Source organism: Akebia trifoliata, chromosome 15 (genome assembly GCF_017979445.1).
Source record: "Akebia trifoliata isolate Shusen 1 chromosome 15, ASM1797944v1, whole genome shotgun sequence".
NCBI classification, from domain to species: domain Eukaryota; kingdom Viridiplantae; phylum Streptophyta; class Magnoliopsida; order Ranunculales; family Lardizabalaceae; genus Akebia; species Akebia trifoliata.
In genome coordinates this window covers 27,659,736-27,673,233 of record NC_141389.1, presented here as the reverse complement: position 1 = coordinate 27,673,233, position 13,498 = coordinate 27,659,736, and the positions used below count along the sequence as shown (strand labels likewise).

The following is a 13,498-nucleotide window of genomic DNA, read 5'->3' as shown; positions in this document are numbered from 1 at the left end:
AATAATATAATTGTTTTGACTCATTTAAAATAAGATAATTTGGATGAGTCAACTCGGTATTTTGAAGGGTGAGTAGAGATCGGTGTTTTAAAATTATTCTTCTAAGTTCTAACATATTAAAGTCAAGTGGTTTCATGGGCTTAGAAAAGTTAAATGTGCATTTGTTTTATATAGGGAATGGGCCTCCATGTTCCCCAAGTGATGGCCAAAAAAGTCAATGACCTTATGAAAATTATTGGTCCAAAAAATTCAACATATAGACTTGTACTCCATAGCCTAAAATTGAAAAGGAATATATACAAGTGTGCCGTCAGTTTATTAGGAATAAGTCTACAAAGTTATGGTTCATTTTTGTATCATAATGTCTCATTCAATTTTCTTAGATTTAACAAAGTGCCCAAGCATAGGAATCAGATTCAAAGGTAAGATAAGAAAGTGAAAAAGAAAAAACCAATTTACCAAAACATCCATGAAGCATGAAGACATAAAACATTCATAAAACCCAGTTACCAAGTACAAAAACCTTTAAAGCGATTTCAACACATTTCCAACAAAAACCTAGAGCTCATACCACTATAATAGTAGCATTTGGAGTTCAGGAAAGACTAATGGGTTCACCACACAATTGTTCCAGTTCACTCTCCAAAAGTTGTAACAAGTCTGCTTTTGTCGCCAATATATCCAAGCTTGACTACTCCTGTCCCAATCAAACCTTGATGGGCCACTTCATGAAAAACAGAATAAGATAAATGAATAACTTCAGATATGGTGATAAGAAACAATAATGAAATATAAATCAGTCTTAGAACAGAAACCCCAGTAAAGAACATTTTTTAACTACGTAGTCACAAAACTATCTAAACACTAATAATGGGCAACAGCGCCTCATTAGCCAGTAGAAAACATGGAATCAACCAATTATAATAGGTGACAATGTTGCAACAAATACCAAATTTACATCAAGTTGTAAAGGGCATGAAACTACCCACTACTAAGAAACCAATAGACCTTGGCAGCAGTAATGTGCACAATCATGATCAAGATCGAAAAATGTGGCACAAAGGTGTTGGGTCAATTAGCAATAGCAATCAAATGAAAATGGTGTAGGTAGAACACAATTGTAGGTATTAGGAGAAAATGAGATCAACTTATGCATGTAAAAATAATACCAACAAAGGAGATGGCTAATATAAATAGTCCTCATGAACTCCAAGTTAGATTGAGTAACCATATCTAATACATAGGAGATAAGCAAAGCAAGCTTAAAGAAAAAAAAAATCAAATTCAGGATAAAACTCATGGAATAAATGGAAAAGTACTACTCAAGAATGGGATGGTTAATATGTTGCATTCAAGTCTTGGTGATTTATCCAAAAAAATATAAGAGATAGGTCCCTTTGATATTTTCTTCCATCAAAAATGTTTTACGAGGGTATGTTCTTGATGGGTTAATGGAACCTCAATTAGAGACTCAATATGACATAATTAATTTATTCTAATTAGTAGCAAATTCTAAAGAATGATTGGTTTTAACAGAAATCAGAACAGACCTCATGAGCTATAGCACAATGGATTATGATGTGATTAACCGATCATCATAAATTTACACAAGGAACAATGATTGACATAAATCATGCCCTACTTCATTAGGTTTTCAATGGTAATGATTATGTTTGCAACCACTGACTAAATGAAAAAAAAAATTTGATGGGATTTTTTGCTCCACAAGGAAACCACTGGGAATTTTGATTGAGAATGGTATCCAATTAAGGAATTGTAAAAAGATTCAATTGAAAATACACTGTTCCTTGGACAATAGTTGGTCTTCATCCCAAGAAAAGATAATGACATGGGCCAATTATTCCAAAAGACCAGCCACCTAAGAAATTTCCCAATCATTAAAAGGGCAAGGTAAAAGCCAACATCCCAAGAGATCTCCTGCCAATTGCTTCATGAACCCCACAATAGGAAGATGTTTCACAGATAGTATGATGCACCACACCAGATATCTTCTCAAAATTGAACCCTACAGCCTCTTCTGATTTTAAACAATATTCTTTCCTAAACTTTAGCAAGATATTGCTAATTCCTTTCAAAATCCCACACCCAAAAGTAGGTGGATTGCCATAGTTCTATCCAAACAAACTCATCTCAAATTTACTATTAATGACTCTTCTCCACAAACTTTGATGCTCTACCCCAAACCACCATAACCTTTCAAAATAGGAACTCCACTTATCTCAAATAACTTGGTCTTTGACAAATTGACGAGGGTTCCATAAACAAATACAAAACAACAGATCAGACCTTTAAAGAACCTAAACTGCTCTATGGAAGTAGCAAAAAATACTTGATTGTCAACCCAATCTGAAAGCCCATTAGAATCCCACACTCGACTTCTTTCCTCAAAAACCTTCCAAAGGCCTCCCACAATATTGACTAAGAGTGGTGAAAGGGGAGGTGCTCATTGTTCAACCTCTCAAGATTTTGAAAAAGCTAGCTAGACTACCATTTATTAAGATAGAAAAGAATGTGGATGAAATACATTTCATAACCTACTGACTCCATTTGAACTGAATACTATCCTTCCCATCATATATTGCAACAAATCTTAAATTCTTAAACGACATGATCATAAGCATCCTCCAAATCGAGCTTACAAACCAAACCCCGACTTTTTTCCTCTAATGCTTAGGTTCATACATTCATTCGCAATCAAAGCCTCGTCTCAAATTTGTCTTCCTTTGATAAATGTGAGTTCTAAGTTTTAATATTATTAATAAATATAATATTTTTATTTATAAATAAACAAGCAAGAAATATTTCTATTTGAATAATTGCAAGCTTTGCAATAAATAACTATTTCACATTTATTAAAAATATAACTGAATACTACAAAATTTTATTTATGGGGCAACAATTTTCTTTACATATATTGCTAGTTAATATTCAAATTTATTTTTAAATGTTCCAATTATGTTGCATGCCAGCAACACTAAAGAGATACAAAAAGAGAAGAAATAAAATAAAGAACAAAAAGAAGGGAAAAAAATAGAAAATACAATTAATATATATCTTTTAAAATAAAAGGACTTAGACCCATAGCACAGAGACATACACCTTGGCACACACCTCAACCGTTTTTATGTTTCTTCCTTATGCTTCAGGGCATAAACCTCACACCTTTCAAAACACTGATCATCATAAGATAACTACTAGTTTATATTGCTAGACTGTTAGAAATTATACTCTGTTTTATGGTTAAGTAATAAATGGTGCACATCAACATAAAGAGCTACTGATCATATCTAAAAAACAAAACATTTCAGCATTCTTCATCATAGGCTTCATGGACAATGAGATCATTCCATTTCAGCATTCTAAAAAGGAAAATATTTCAGCATTCTTCATCATAGGCTTCATGGACAGTGAGGTACTGATCATATCTGAAATGTGATCAGTACCTCACATTTCAGCATTCTAAAATATAGAACATTTATATGGAGTCAGAGGGTCCTAAAAAATTAAAAAAACCAAACTGACCATTTGTTAAGCTTTTTGAATTAGGCCAAAATCGAACTGTTCATCGATCATATCTGAAATGTGATCAATACCTCACATTTCAGCATTCTAAAAAACAGAACATTTATATAAGAAGTCCTAACAAAATAATTCAGAAGAAAGGGACATGGATGAACTAATTCAAAGAAGTCCTAACAAAAAGAAAAAAAAAAAAAAACCAAATAAGAAAATCTAGGTTCAATGAGATGGAACTTTGAGATTGAAAATGATAAGTGTTCGTTCTTATCAATTTCTCGATCAACTCCATTCCAAGAGATTACATTGTAATCGATTCCAATAAAAATGAATCCAAAACCAAGGTGGATACCCATTAACATAACACATATATCTCAAAAAAATCAGAAAAAAACTCTTAAAAATATAATCAATGAAAAACACCCAAAAATCAACATCAAAATTATTTAAAAAATCCCTATAACAGAACTTAAATCAGATTTTTAAAAAAATTGGAAACTTGAAAGTGAGATGAAAGAAACTCACCTTTGTTCGATTTGAGAAACCCTAATGGCACAAATATATTTTGAAAGCTTGTAGAGAGTGGGAGAGACGTTGTGTGAGTAAAAGATTAGCTTGAGAGAGATGGAAGAAAAAAGATTGTCTCTTGCAATGAGTTTTCGGTTGAAGTCGAGCAGACGATGATCTTGGGGAAGAAGAAGAGACTACAGAGAGGAGTTGGCGGAGTTGATGAGTAATTTTGGGAAAGAAAAAAGGATTCGAGAGAGGAGTTGGGAGCTACAACGAGAGTGACGCCGTCTGTGCTCTCGTCTGTGCTGAAAATCGATCGAACGAAGTGTTTTAGGTCTGTACTTTCGTTGAAAATTCAAGAAAAGTTGAAGGTTATTTTGGTCATTACACCTGAACCGTTTTTCGGGAACGGCTTTGCGCAGAAGCAAAATAGAAAAGCCCCTCGTTGACGACTCTTGATAAGAGCTGTATTTCGGCTTTTTTTAATATTAGTAGGAGTTAAAAAAGCCTAAACGAACGGTGCTCATCCCGCTTTTTCGGCTTAAAAGTCAAAAAAGCCGACGGAGCCAGCTTCTGAAGCTGAAACGAACAGCCCCTTAGTCTCATTCATAGACAAGACAAAATGTCAAAACGGGTTTTAAAACCATGTCTATAATAACTACCAATTTACAACAAAACCTTTTTTATGGTAGAATTTTCATTGAGTCAAATCCTTGGGATTTGTGATAAATTTCTTTGAGAACATTTTAGTCTTGGATGATCGAATGCATTATCACTTTCTCTCTCAAAATGTTATAAATTTGCAAAGTTATACACTTTAAATTTTGTGATTTTTTTGATAGCAAAGTTTTACAACATTTATAAAGGTAGGGTTGTAAACAAAATTTTATCGCGATTTCAATAAATAGAAAATCAAGCACCACTTGGTACTTTTCTTAAGAGTTCAACTAACCTTACTAAGTTACTAAGGATTTCACTCTAAATATCGATCCTTGGGCTTAGCTTGTTACATTAAAAAAAAAAACATAATCTAATGCTTTAGTGTTGTAGAAGACAAAATTCAATGAACTTTAAAAAAAATTCAAATAATCTTATGTTTTACTGTTGAATTTTAATTTTAAAATTTGGAGTTAGGTGAAAATTCAATAGTCGACCATTTTCAAAACCTTGAATCAGCCTAAATAAAATTGTTTTTTGAATTTATTTATTTTTTATTTAAGTTTTTTTTATAAAATTTGGAGAGTTGTGATGTTAGATTGATAATGTAGTAATTCTTTTGAGTAAAACGACCCTTAAGTAAGACTTAAAATCTTTCCTAAGACTATATTTGGTAACATTGATGAAGGCTGAAAGTCTAAATTTTAAAAATATTTCAATTTTGAAAATTAGAAATTAGATTTCAAAATTTTCATCCATCATCTCTCGTCACTGCTTCAAAATTTATGACTTTTGATTTTGAAGTTTGAAATCTAAAATAAAACAAATATAAATAATGCTTCTAAAGTTTGAATTTTAAAGATGGATCACCTCCATTCAGATATCTATTTTGTGATTAGACAAAGCAAAGGGCACAAGCAGATGATTTTATGTAATTCTCCTAACAAGATAGTCTCTCTCATAAGACCAAGATCAAGGGGTTTGTCAGCAGTTTGAGGAAACCTACAGGGCTGCGCCAAAAATAAATCCTTATTATCCTATCTTCCATAAACCTAATGAACAAGTCAAAAAAAGAAGAAAAGAAGACAATCAAATACACGCAGACAGACACTCTCTCATGGCTGATCAAAGGCTCCAACTAGAAGAACTCGACTCAAAGAGTCGACCCACTGGTCGCACCGAGTACAGCTGGTGTCAAGCCGTGCCTGGCGGCACTGGCATAACTGTACTCGCTCTCCTCCTCTCCAAACCCCCAGACACCGCATTTCTCCAAAATGCCCTCCACAGAGTCCAAAATTCCCATCCAATCCTTCGTTCCAAGCTCACCTACAATAACACCACCACCACCACTACTTACCCCTTCGCCTTCACAATTCCCCGCACTCCTCATCTTCAAATCAAATCCTTCGATCTTTCCTCAACTTCTCATCTCCTCCAAACCCTAACCACCTCTCAAAACAATTCAATCTCTCCATTTCATCGAATCCTCGAATACGAACTGAACCAAAATCCATGGTCCAAACCCGAAGATTCGTCATCCAACGGTACAGATATGATCTACGCTACAGTTTACGATCTAGAGGAATCGATGTGGGTTTTAGTGCTTCGGCTTCACACATCAGTCTGCGACAGAACGTCTGCGGTGACTTGCTAAAGGAATTGGTAGGTTCAACTGGTGAGAGGGGGACAGGGGAAGGAGGGGTAAATTTGGAATTAGTGAAAGAAGAAGAGGTTAATTTGGGAATCGAGGATCTTATTCCGAGTGGGAAAGCTGATAAGCCATTTTGGGCTCGTGGCGTGGATTTGCTTGGCTATTCTTTAAATTCATTGAGATTCGCAAATTTGGAATTTAAGGACATTGTGTCGCCTCGATCGACTGTCGTGGTGAGGTTGAAGATGAACCCCAATGAGACCGATCGACTTCTTGCTGTAAGTAAATTAATTGAGAGATTCTATTGGCACACAAAATTTTACTTATAACACACTATTCCCTCTGTTAAATTAAGATTGGGTTTATATATATATATATAGATCGTGTGTTACAAGTAAAAGTTGGTGTGTTAATAGAATCTCTCATAATTAATTGTTTTTTCCTCATTTTTTTTATAGGTAAAATTAAGAATACCCCCCATGATTTTGAGGAATATTTGAGAGACCCAGCGTTTTTAAACCAATGACATACCCCTTGATCGCAGTCATCAGTCAATTCTCAAGAAAACCTTTGGTATAAGGGGATTTTAGGTCATTTTAGTTACTTTCTATCTGTGATAGAAGCCCACAGTCAAGGGGTTTGTTATAAGTTTAAAAAGATGGGTATTTCGGATATTCATCAAACCATAGAGGGGTATATCCAAATAACCCTTTTCTTTTCTTTTCGGTGGCTGACGTTACGTCGCAACCGCATAACACACGTGACCAACTATTTCGGTCCGACAAACACGTGCGTTTGGCCCACTTCATTGATTCATGAACCAACGTAACTTTTCATTGATTTCCAGTTATTGGGTTACAATTTTTCAATAATTGACAACATCGCTCAATGATACATAAAAAGTGTGGTATTACTAACATCGCTCAATGATATATAAAAAGTGTGGTATTACTAAAAGAGGATTAAATATTGAACCGTGATAATCGACTATCCCACTTGGCATACTCAAACGATTATCTTATGTGATGTGATAAGTTTGAAAATCGTAGATCTGTATTCCTTGGACTACATAATTCCCTCAAGATACACTTTTTATGGGGAAGTGTAATCATGTTTCTCGAGAGTGTAGATCTATGATTTTCAAACTTGTCATGTCAGGTAATCGATTGATTTTGTTATGTGAGGTATTCAAATTATCACGATTCTTAAATATTTTAATATTTTAAAAAAGTTTGATAATCTGATTCTCTCACGACATATGATAGAACCATAAATTTTATAATTCAGGATACCTGTTCCAATAAATATACATTATTGTGTATCTCGAGGAAAAAGATATATGATTCTAACACATGCCACATTAGGAGAGTATTTTGACTATGTCATGTGAAGGAATTAGAAAATTAATATGCTTAAAGAAGAATTATTTTTATTTTTAAATAACTAAAAAATAAATTATATTGTTGGATACTTGAGAGTTTAGTGTTTTAATAATTTATTGGACTTTTCAACGTTTAATGTGTTAAAATACATTTCTTTATAAAAAATAACCATCCTGAATGATTAAAGCATTGGACTGTCTAGACGTCTACATAACTTACTTTAACGTCTCGACAATTTAGTCTTTATTTAAAATGTTGGATAGTCAAGCAAGCAAGTTATTAAAACGTTGGACTACCTAGTGACTTAATTCGTTTTTAATAATTTTTTATAAATTTTAAAATATTTAATCTTCTTTTAGTTTTTGTCAAAAAAAAATCAATCTCATTTATTTCTAAGAGCGAAACTGAAAATCTTGTCTAAATTGCCACGTGGAAATTTTATGGCCATGGCCTATACCTGTCAATGATTTTGGAAAATTTTACTCTCCAACTTGGTATCACAATGTCCAAAGAAAGATAGTGACTGTCTGAGATTTATCCCACTTTTTTCAGTATCTAATTGGTTCGTTGTCCCCAGAAAAGTCCATGGTTATTTTTCCTACTTGAAAAGTCTAAATCGACGGTCTACATTAACTTATTTCCTAAAATAAAAAGATCACATCATTGCAGTTTAATGTCCTTTTCGTCAGACAAGGACATGTCCCCAAACCAAGTTTTAGATTCCCCGACAACTTATCAAAAAAAATTGATTTCATCAGTGATTTCGGGTTGGGCCGGGTTTGTTTGAGTCTTGAGGCGGCGGGTTACTTGACTCGTGCCGGGTTTAGATTAAATAAAATAACAAAAATTCAATATGGTAATTTCGGACTGATAAACAGTTAATTTCTGTAAGTCGTGAGTTCAATACCCAGTACGAGCATTATTAATTTCTTAGGGGGCCACCCGTGAGGGCACAGCCTCACTTACCTGGTGCATGTGATGTGTGGGCTTAGCACGTGTCTCTAGACTAGTCCTTGGACAAGATCATAGTCTATGGACTGGACAAAGCCCAGATGAATCGAATGGCTAGAAAAAAAAATCACCAATCACACTGATCTTCAGTATTTTGGTCCGCAAATGAAATGTATTTATCAGCTACTCCTGATCTTATTATGTGGGATTGCAGGGATGCAAAGTAAGAGGGATTAAACTGTGTGGGGCCTTAGCAGCCGCTGGTTTAATCGCTGCATATTCGTCTAAACACCTTCCCAATCACCAATCGGAGAAGTATGCAGTCACCACCCTCGTCGATTGTCGTGAGGCTCTGGACCCACCTCTTCATAGCCATAATCTTGGTAAGCTCCTCTTCCTCTGATCTATGATTTTGCATTACAGGGTCCCTTTCTTTTTTGGGCACCCAATCTTTAGTGGACTAAGCCCATTGGGTTTATTAATGGGCTGGGCCATGTCATAAATCTCCCAACCGCTTACGAGATTGTTATATTGGCACACAAATATTATTGGAGTAAAATGACTAACGTAGACCTAATTGGTTCAGGATTTTACCACTCAGCCATCCTAAACACACATGACATAGATGGAAGAACAGAACTATGGGAGCTAGCAAGTAGATGCTATATGGCCTTCACAAATGCCATAAACTCCAACAAGCATTTCTCAGACATGGGTGACTTGAACTTCCTCATGTGTAAAGCCATTGAAAACCCCGGCTTGACCCCATCGTCGTCCTTGAGAACATCATTAATCGTCGTGTTTGAAGACCCAGTAATAGATGACTCAAGTGCATCACATCTTGAATTTGGATTGGAGGACTACGTAGGCTGCTCTTCGATTCATGGCGTGGGCCCTTCCATCGCTGTTTTTGACACTATAAGGAATGGAGAGTTGGATTGCGCTTGTGTTTGTCCCGTGCCCCTACATTCGAGGGAACAGATGCAAGAGTTGATTGATCAGATGAAGAGAATTCTTGTCGACGGTTGTGATTTAGTGTAGAACATGATGATGTGTGGGTAGACATTGAAACGCTACTTATAAACATTTGATTGTGTAATGGGCATTTTCAATGTGTCATATTTCCACACATCTAGTGATATATACTATGGAGATCCAAATTATTTCTATTTTTTTTTTCCTCTCTTGATGTTGACATACCATTTGCTATTGGTTTAGATGTTTGGGAAGATGACAAGCCATTGTTAGTTGTGTTACCTTTATTGTGTGTGGTGGTAGCATATAATTAAACAGTGACTAAACCAATTAATGTCATTCAAATCAAATTAGATGTGAATTATTTTTTCATCTGATCCTACAATATTCGTCTTCTCATGATTAGAAAGGAATTATGGGGATATACATGTTTTATCATATGATAATTGTCATATTTTTATATAAGTTTTATTTTTCATATGTCCAATATTTAGGGTAGGTTCTGTCAAATTTTTCTTTAAATGTACATTTTTAGTTTAAAATGATGTTATAATGTTTTTATTAAATAAAAACAGTAACTGTTACTTTTTTGGAGCATAAGTTGTTGAGTTATAATGTTAAAAATAGTAATTATTACATATAAGGGCATTATGGTCATATTAATAGAATCTAGAATAGTTCTCAAGCACAAAATTTTGTCAGAAGTACTTTTGACAATAATTCTTAGAAGCTACATCCAAATGTACAATACGTATCCAGCTACTTTAGGCAATACTTCAAAAATACTTCTGATAGTACTTATGTTTTAAGTACTTATGGCTTATGTATCCATACAGGCCCTTAAAGTATAACAATTGAAAATTTCAACAACAAATTTCACGATCTATCTCGAGATGCAAAAAATTAAATTGCAAAATGATTTTATTGATTTTGATGATGAAAATGCTATACACTTTACTAATTGATGCTTTCCTTTGATTAACAGTCAAATACAATGAAAATAGTGATGTAGTACTTTCTTCATTTTGACTTCATACTTAATCGGCTAATTATTTAAATTATTTGATCTTCTATAGTGGTTTTATGTGGATTTTTATTCTCTTCGAACTTTGTATTTTATCGATTGAGAATGATTTCTTGATTTTCGGATAAGAGCTTTTAAGCTTGATATTCTCCTGACTTGGAGTCCGAGTTTTTCTTAAAAAATCTTTATTCGTCTTTAGAGAAAGAGTTTGAGAGCTTCTTCTTCTTTAGAAAATGTTTTTATTTTTTGAGAGAAAGTGATTTAGGAATCCCCCAAATAAGAGAAACTTTGATATTTATAGACTTATGGTACTTTAACTTTTCAATTATGCCTATGATTTAGTGAGCTTTGATTAGTTAGTTTAACTGTTATTATTGAGTATTGATTTCTTATGAATAGAGAGAGAAGAAGTTTGAACAAATCTTGATTTGCAGATTGAATGTAATAGAAAATTATTACCTAAAAAAAATTTTGGTTGAAACGTGCACAAAGCACTATCCTCAAACGAAATTCGTCCCTGTTATGGTATCACAGACTGTAGGCATTTGTTCTGTAAGATACAACAACCCACGTATCCAAAAGGGTACTCTAAATTAAAACGTAACTTCGAACTCGACGATGTTGTGTGCTCTCATAAAGAAGAATTGAGACGTGCACAAAGCACTATCCTCAAACGAAATTTGTCCCTGTTAGATATCACAGTCTGTAGGCATTGTTCTGCAAGATACAACAACCCACGTATCCAAAAGGGTACTTTAAATTGAAACGTAACTTCGAACTCGACAGTGTTGTATGCTCTCACAACGAAGAATAAAGATGTAGTAGAGAAATCAAGTGTATTTTAAATCGATTAAGCATTAGATATAAATAAAGAGAAAGTGACTGTTTAAAACAGTTACAAACTTATTCGAATGTGCTGATTCTGAAAACATTTCTATCCACTTTAAAGCTATTAGAAGCACAATCATTTAAGAATTACAAATCAATTCTTCTCCTAATTGATATGAGACTAAAATTACTCCAGGCAAAAACAACACTATCAACTAAACTTAAAACAATAAAATAAAAAACATAAAGCATAAAGCAATTATGGGATTGAATTACCCTATGGTTAATAGATTAATTTACCATATGATTAAAACTAATTGAATATTAAAGAATTTTCAAAATTCTACCCTCTAAATTCCAACAAATCGGGTACCTATTAATTACACTCTTATTTCATAGTTGGATTTAGTCACTCTAGAAAACAAGGACACGATCAAGGTTAGATCAAGCAACTCAAGGTGTCATGCCTGCCCGTTGGAGAAATTGACTTGTTCTTGGCTTCATGAGTTGCTGATTGATTTACTAAATTTAAATCAAAATTTCATAAAAAGTGCAGCAAAATGGGAGTCAGGTCTGCCCAACGGGACAGTAAATCGGGTTCATAGCACATGCTTAGCTCTCCCTCCTCTCTATCAGACACCATTAGAGACTCTCAAAGCGAACTCCTCCCTTTTGAAAGATTAAAACTTGAAATCAGGTCACAGATTCAATACCATCTTATCAACCTGAATAACATGAAATAGAAACAAACCCATGTGATCATAGCCAATATTTGACATATCGTGAATCGATTTAAACTTTTTTTTATTATAATATATTTACATGCATGAAATCAACCAAAACATTTGGTGGAATTGAAGTAAATATCTAGACATTTTCTAAGGCAACTAATTTTAATTAATGGTATCATAAACTCAAGAACAGAAATTACTATACAAGATGACTTAAAAATAAGATCAAAACTGTCTCTTCTTTACCAACTAAATAAACTCCTCAACCAACCTCTCAAGATCAAACTGCCCATGACAGCATTCCACAACAGTTAAAACATCTTGGAAAGTAGACACAGTACATGGAACCACCAACCCATTTCTTTGTTCGAATCCAAACTCATCGTAGGCCTTCTCCAAGATCATCTTGAAGAGTGGATGAGAAAGTGAGCTTGTCGGCACAACGAACCTTTCTCGCTCTTCTCCAACATAGACCGCCAAAAACCCATTTGGGGTTTTCAGCGATTGGTTATCTTCATAATCACTAAGCAGATATTGACAATGCGGTGATTTGCGACGACATCGGGCAATGACCTTCACCTTCTTAACTAGATTCTTAACTAACTCCATATTATTTTTTGAGAATTTTGTTTCAAGACCAGTGAGGATCATTATATATATATATGGAGGAGAAGAAGCTGGGTTCATGGGTATTGGCAAGGAAGAGATGATTATGGTGTGGGGGATTTGTAATGAGGGTTGAGGGGTTTCTATCTAAATAACCTTATTTTGACTAGATAAATGAGAATCTATGGTTAGTATGGTTTGTTTTGTCTCTTTAAAAAGATTTTAATGAACTTTGACCATTCAACAGTGAGATCATCTATGGGGAAAGAAATTAAGTACGAGGCACATGTTGCTTAAAGAGTTGGCAATGATTTGCATTTTTTTAATATTGATTTTCTGAATTATTGAGTAATAAAAAATTTAATAGATAAAAGAAAGAGAAATTTCAGTTTTTACAACTACCATCATCACAAAAGTAAAGTAGTTAAATTCCTAAACATTTTCCTTTTGAGTCGTGATAATTGGATGTTCTTTTTTTTCAGATGCACCCATTGTAAAATCGTAGATCCTTTGCTTCGGGATATATAAGAAAAATATTTATGATTCTGTAACTGCCATTTTTAAGGAGCGTAAGAGGGTGTTTGAAAAAAAAAAAAGGGTGTAAGATTATCGTTAGTTTTTTTCCTTTATGATCTCTACCCTTAAA

The 13,498-nt window shown here is 33.9% G+C and overlaps 2 protein-coding genes across 2 annotated transcripts; one reads left to right on the top strand and one right to left on the bottom strand.

Annotated features, from left to right (window-relative positions):
* The first annotated feature begins 5,681 nt into the window (after positions 1-5,681).
* LOC147384984 (GATA zinc finger protein) lies at positions 5,682-9,857 on the top strand. Its single transcript, XM_086426607.1, is given in 4 exon segments — positions 5,682-6,316; positions 6,319-6,633; positions 8,903-9,071; positions 9,275-9,857. Coding segments are annotated over 4 exon segments (1,434 nt in total). The 5' UTR covers positions 5,682-5,821; the 3' UTR covers positions 9,730-9,857.
* A 2,638-nt stretch (positions 9,858-12,495) lies between these two features.
* LOC147384983 (auxin-induced protein X15-like) lies at positions 12,496-12,855 on the bottom strand. Its single transcript, XM_086424993.1, has one exon. The coding sequence runs from the start codon at positions 12,853-12,855 to the stop codon at positions 12,496-12,498; it is 360 nt and encodes a 119-aa protein (XP_086281119.1).
* Between the last annotated feature and the right edge of the window lie 643 nt (positions 12,856-13,498).

What these genes read in the sequence shown, in the direction of transcription:
- LOC147384983 (XM_086424993.1), bottom strand. Translation starts at nt 12,855, where the DNA reads ATGGAGTTAGTTAAGAATCTAGTTAAGAAGGTGAAGGTCATTGCCCGA.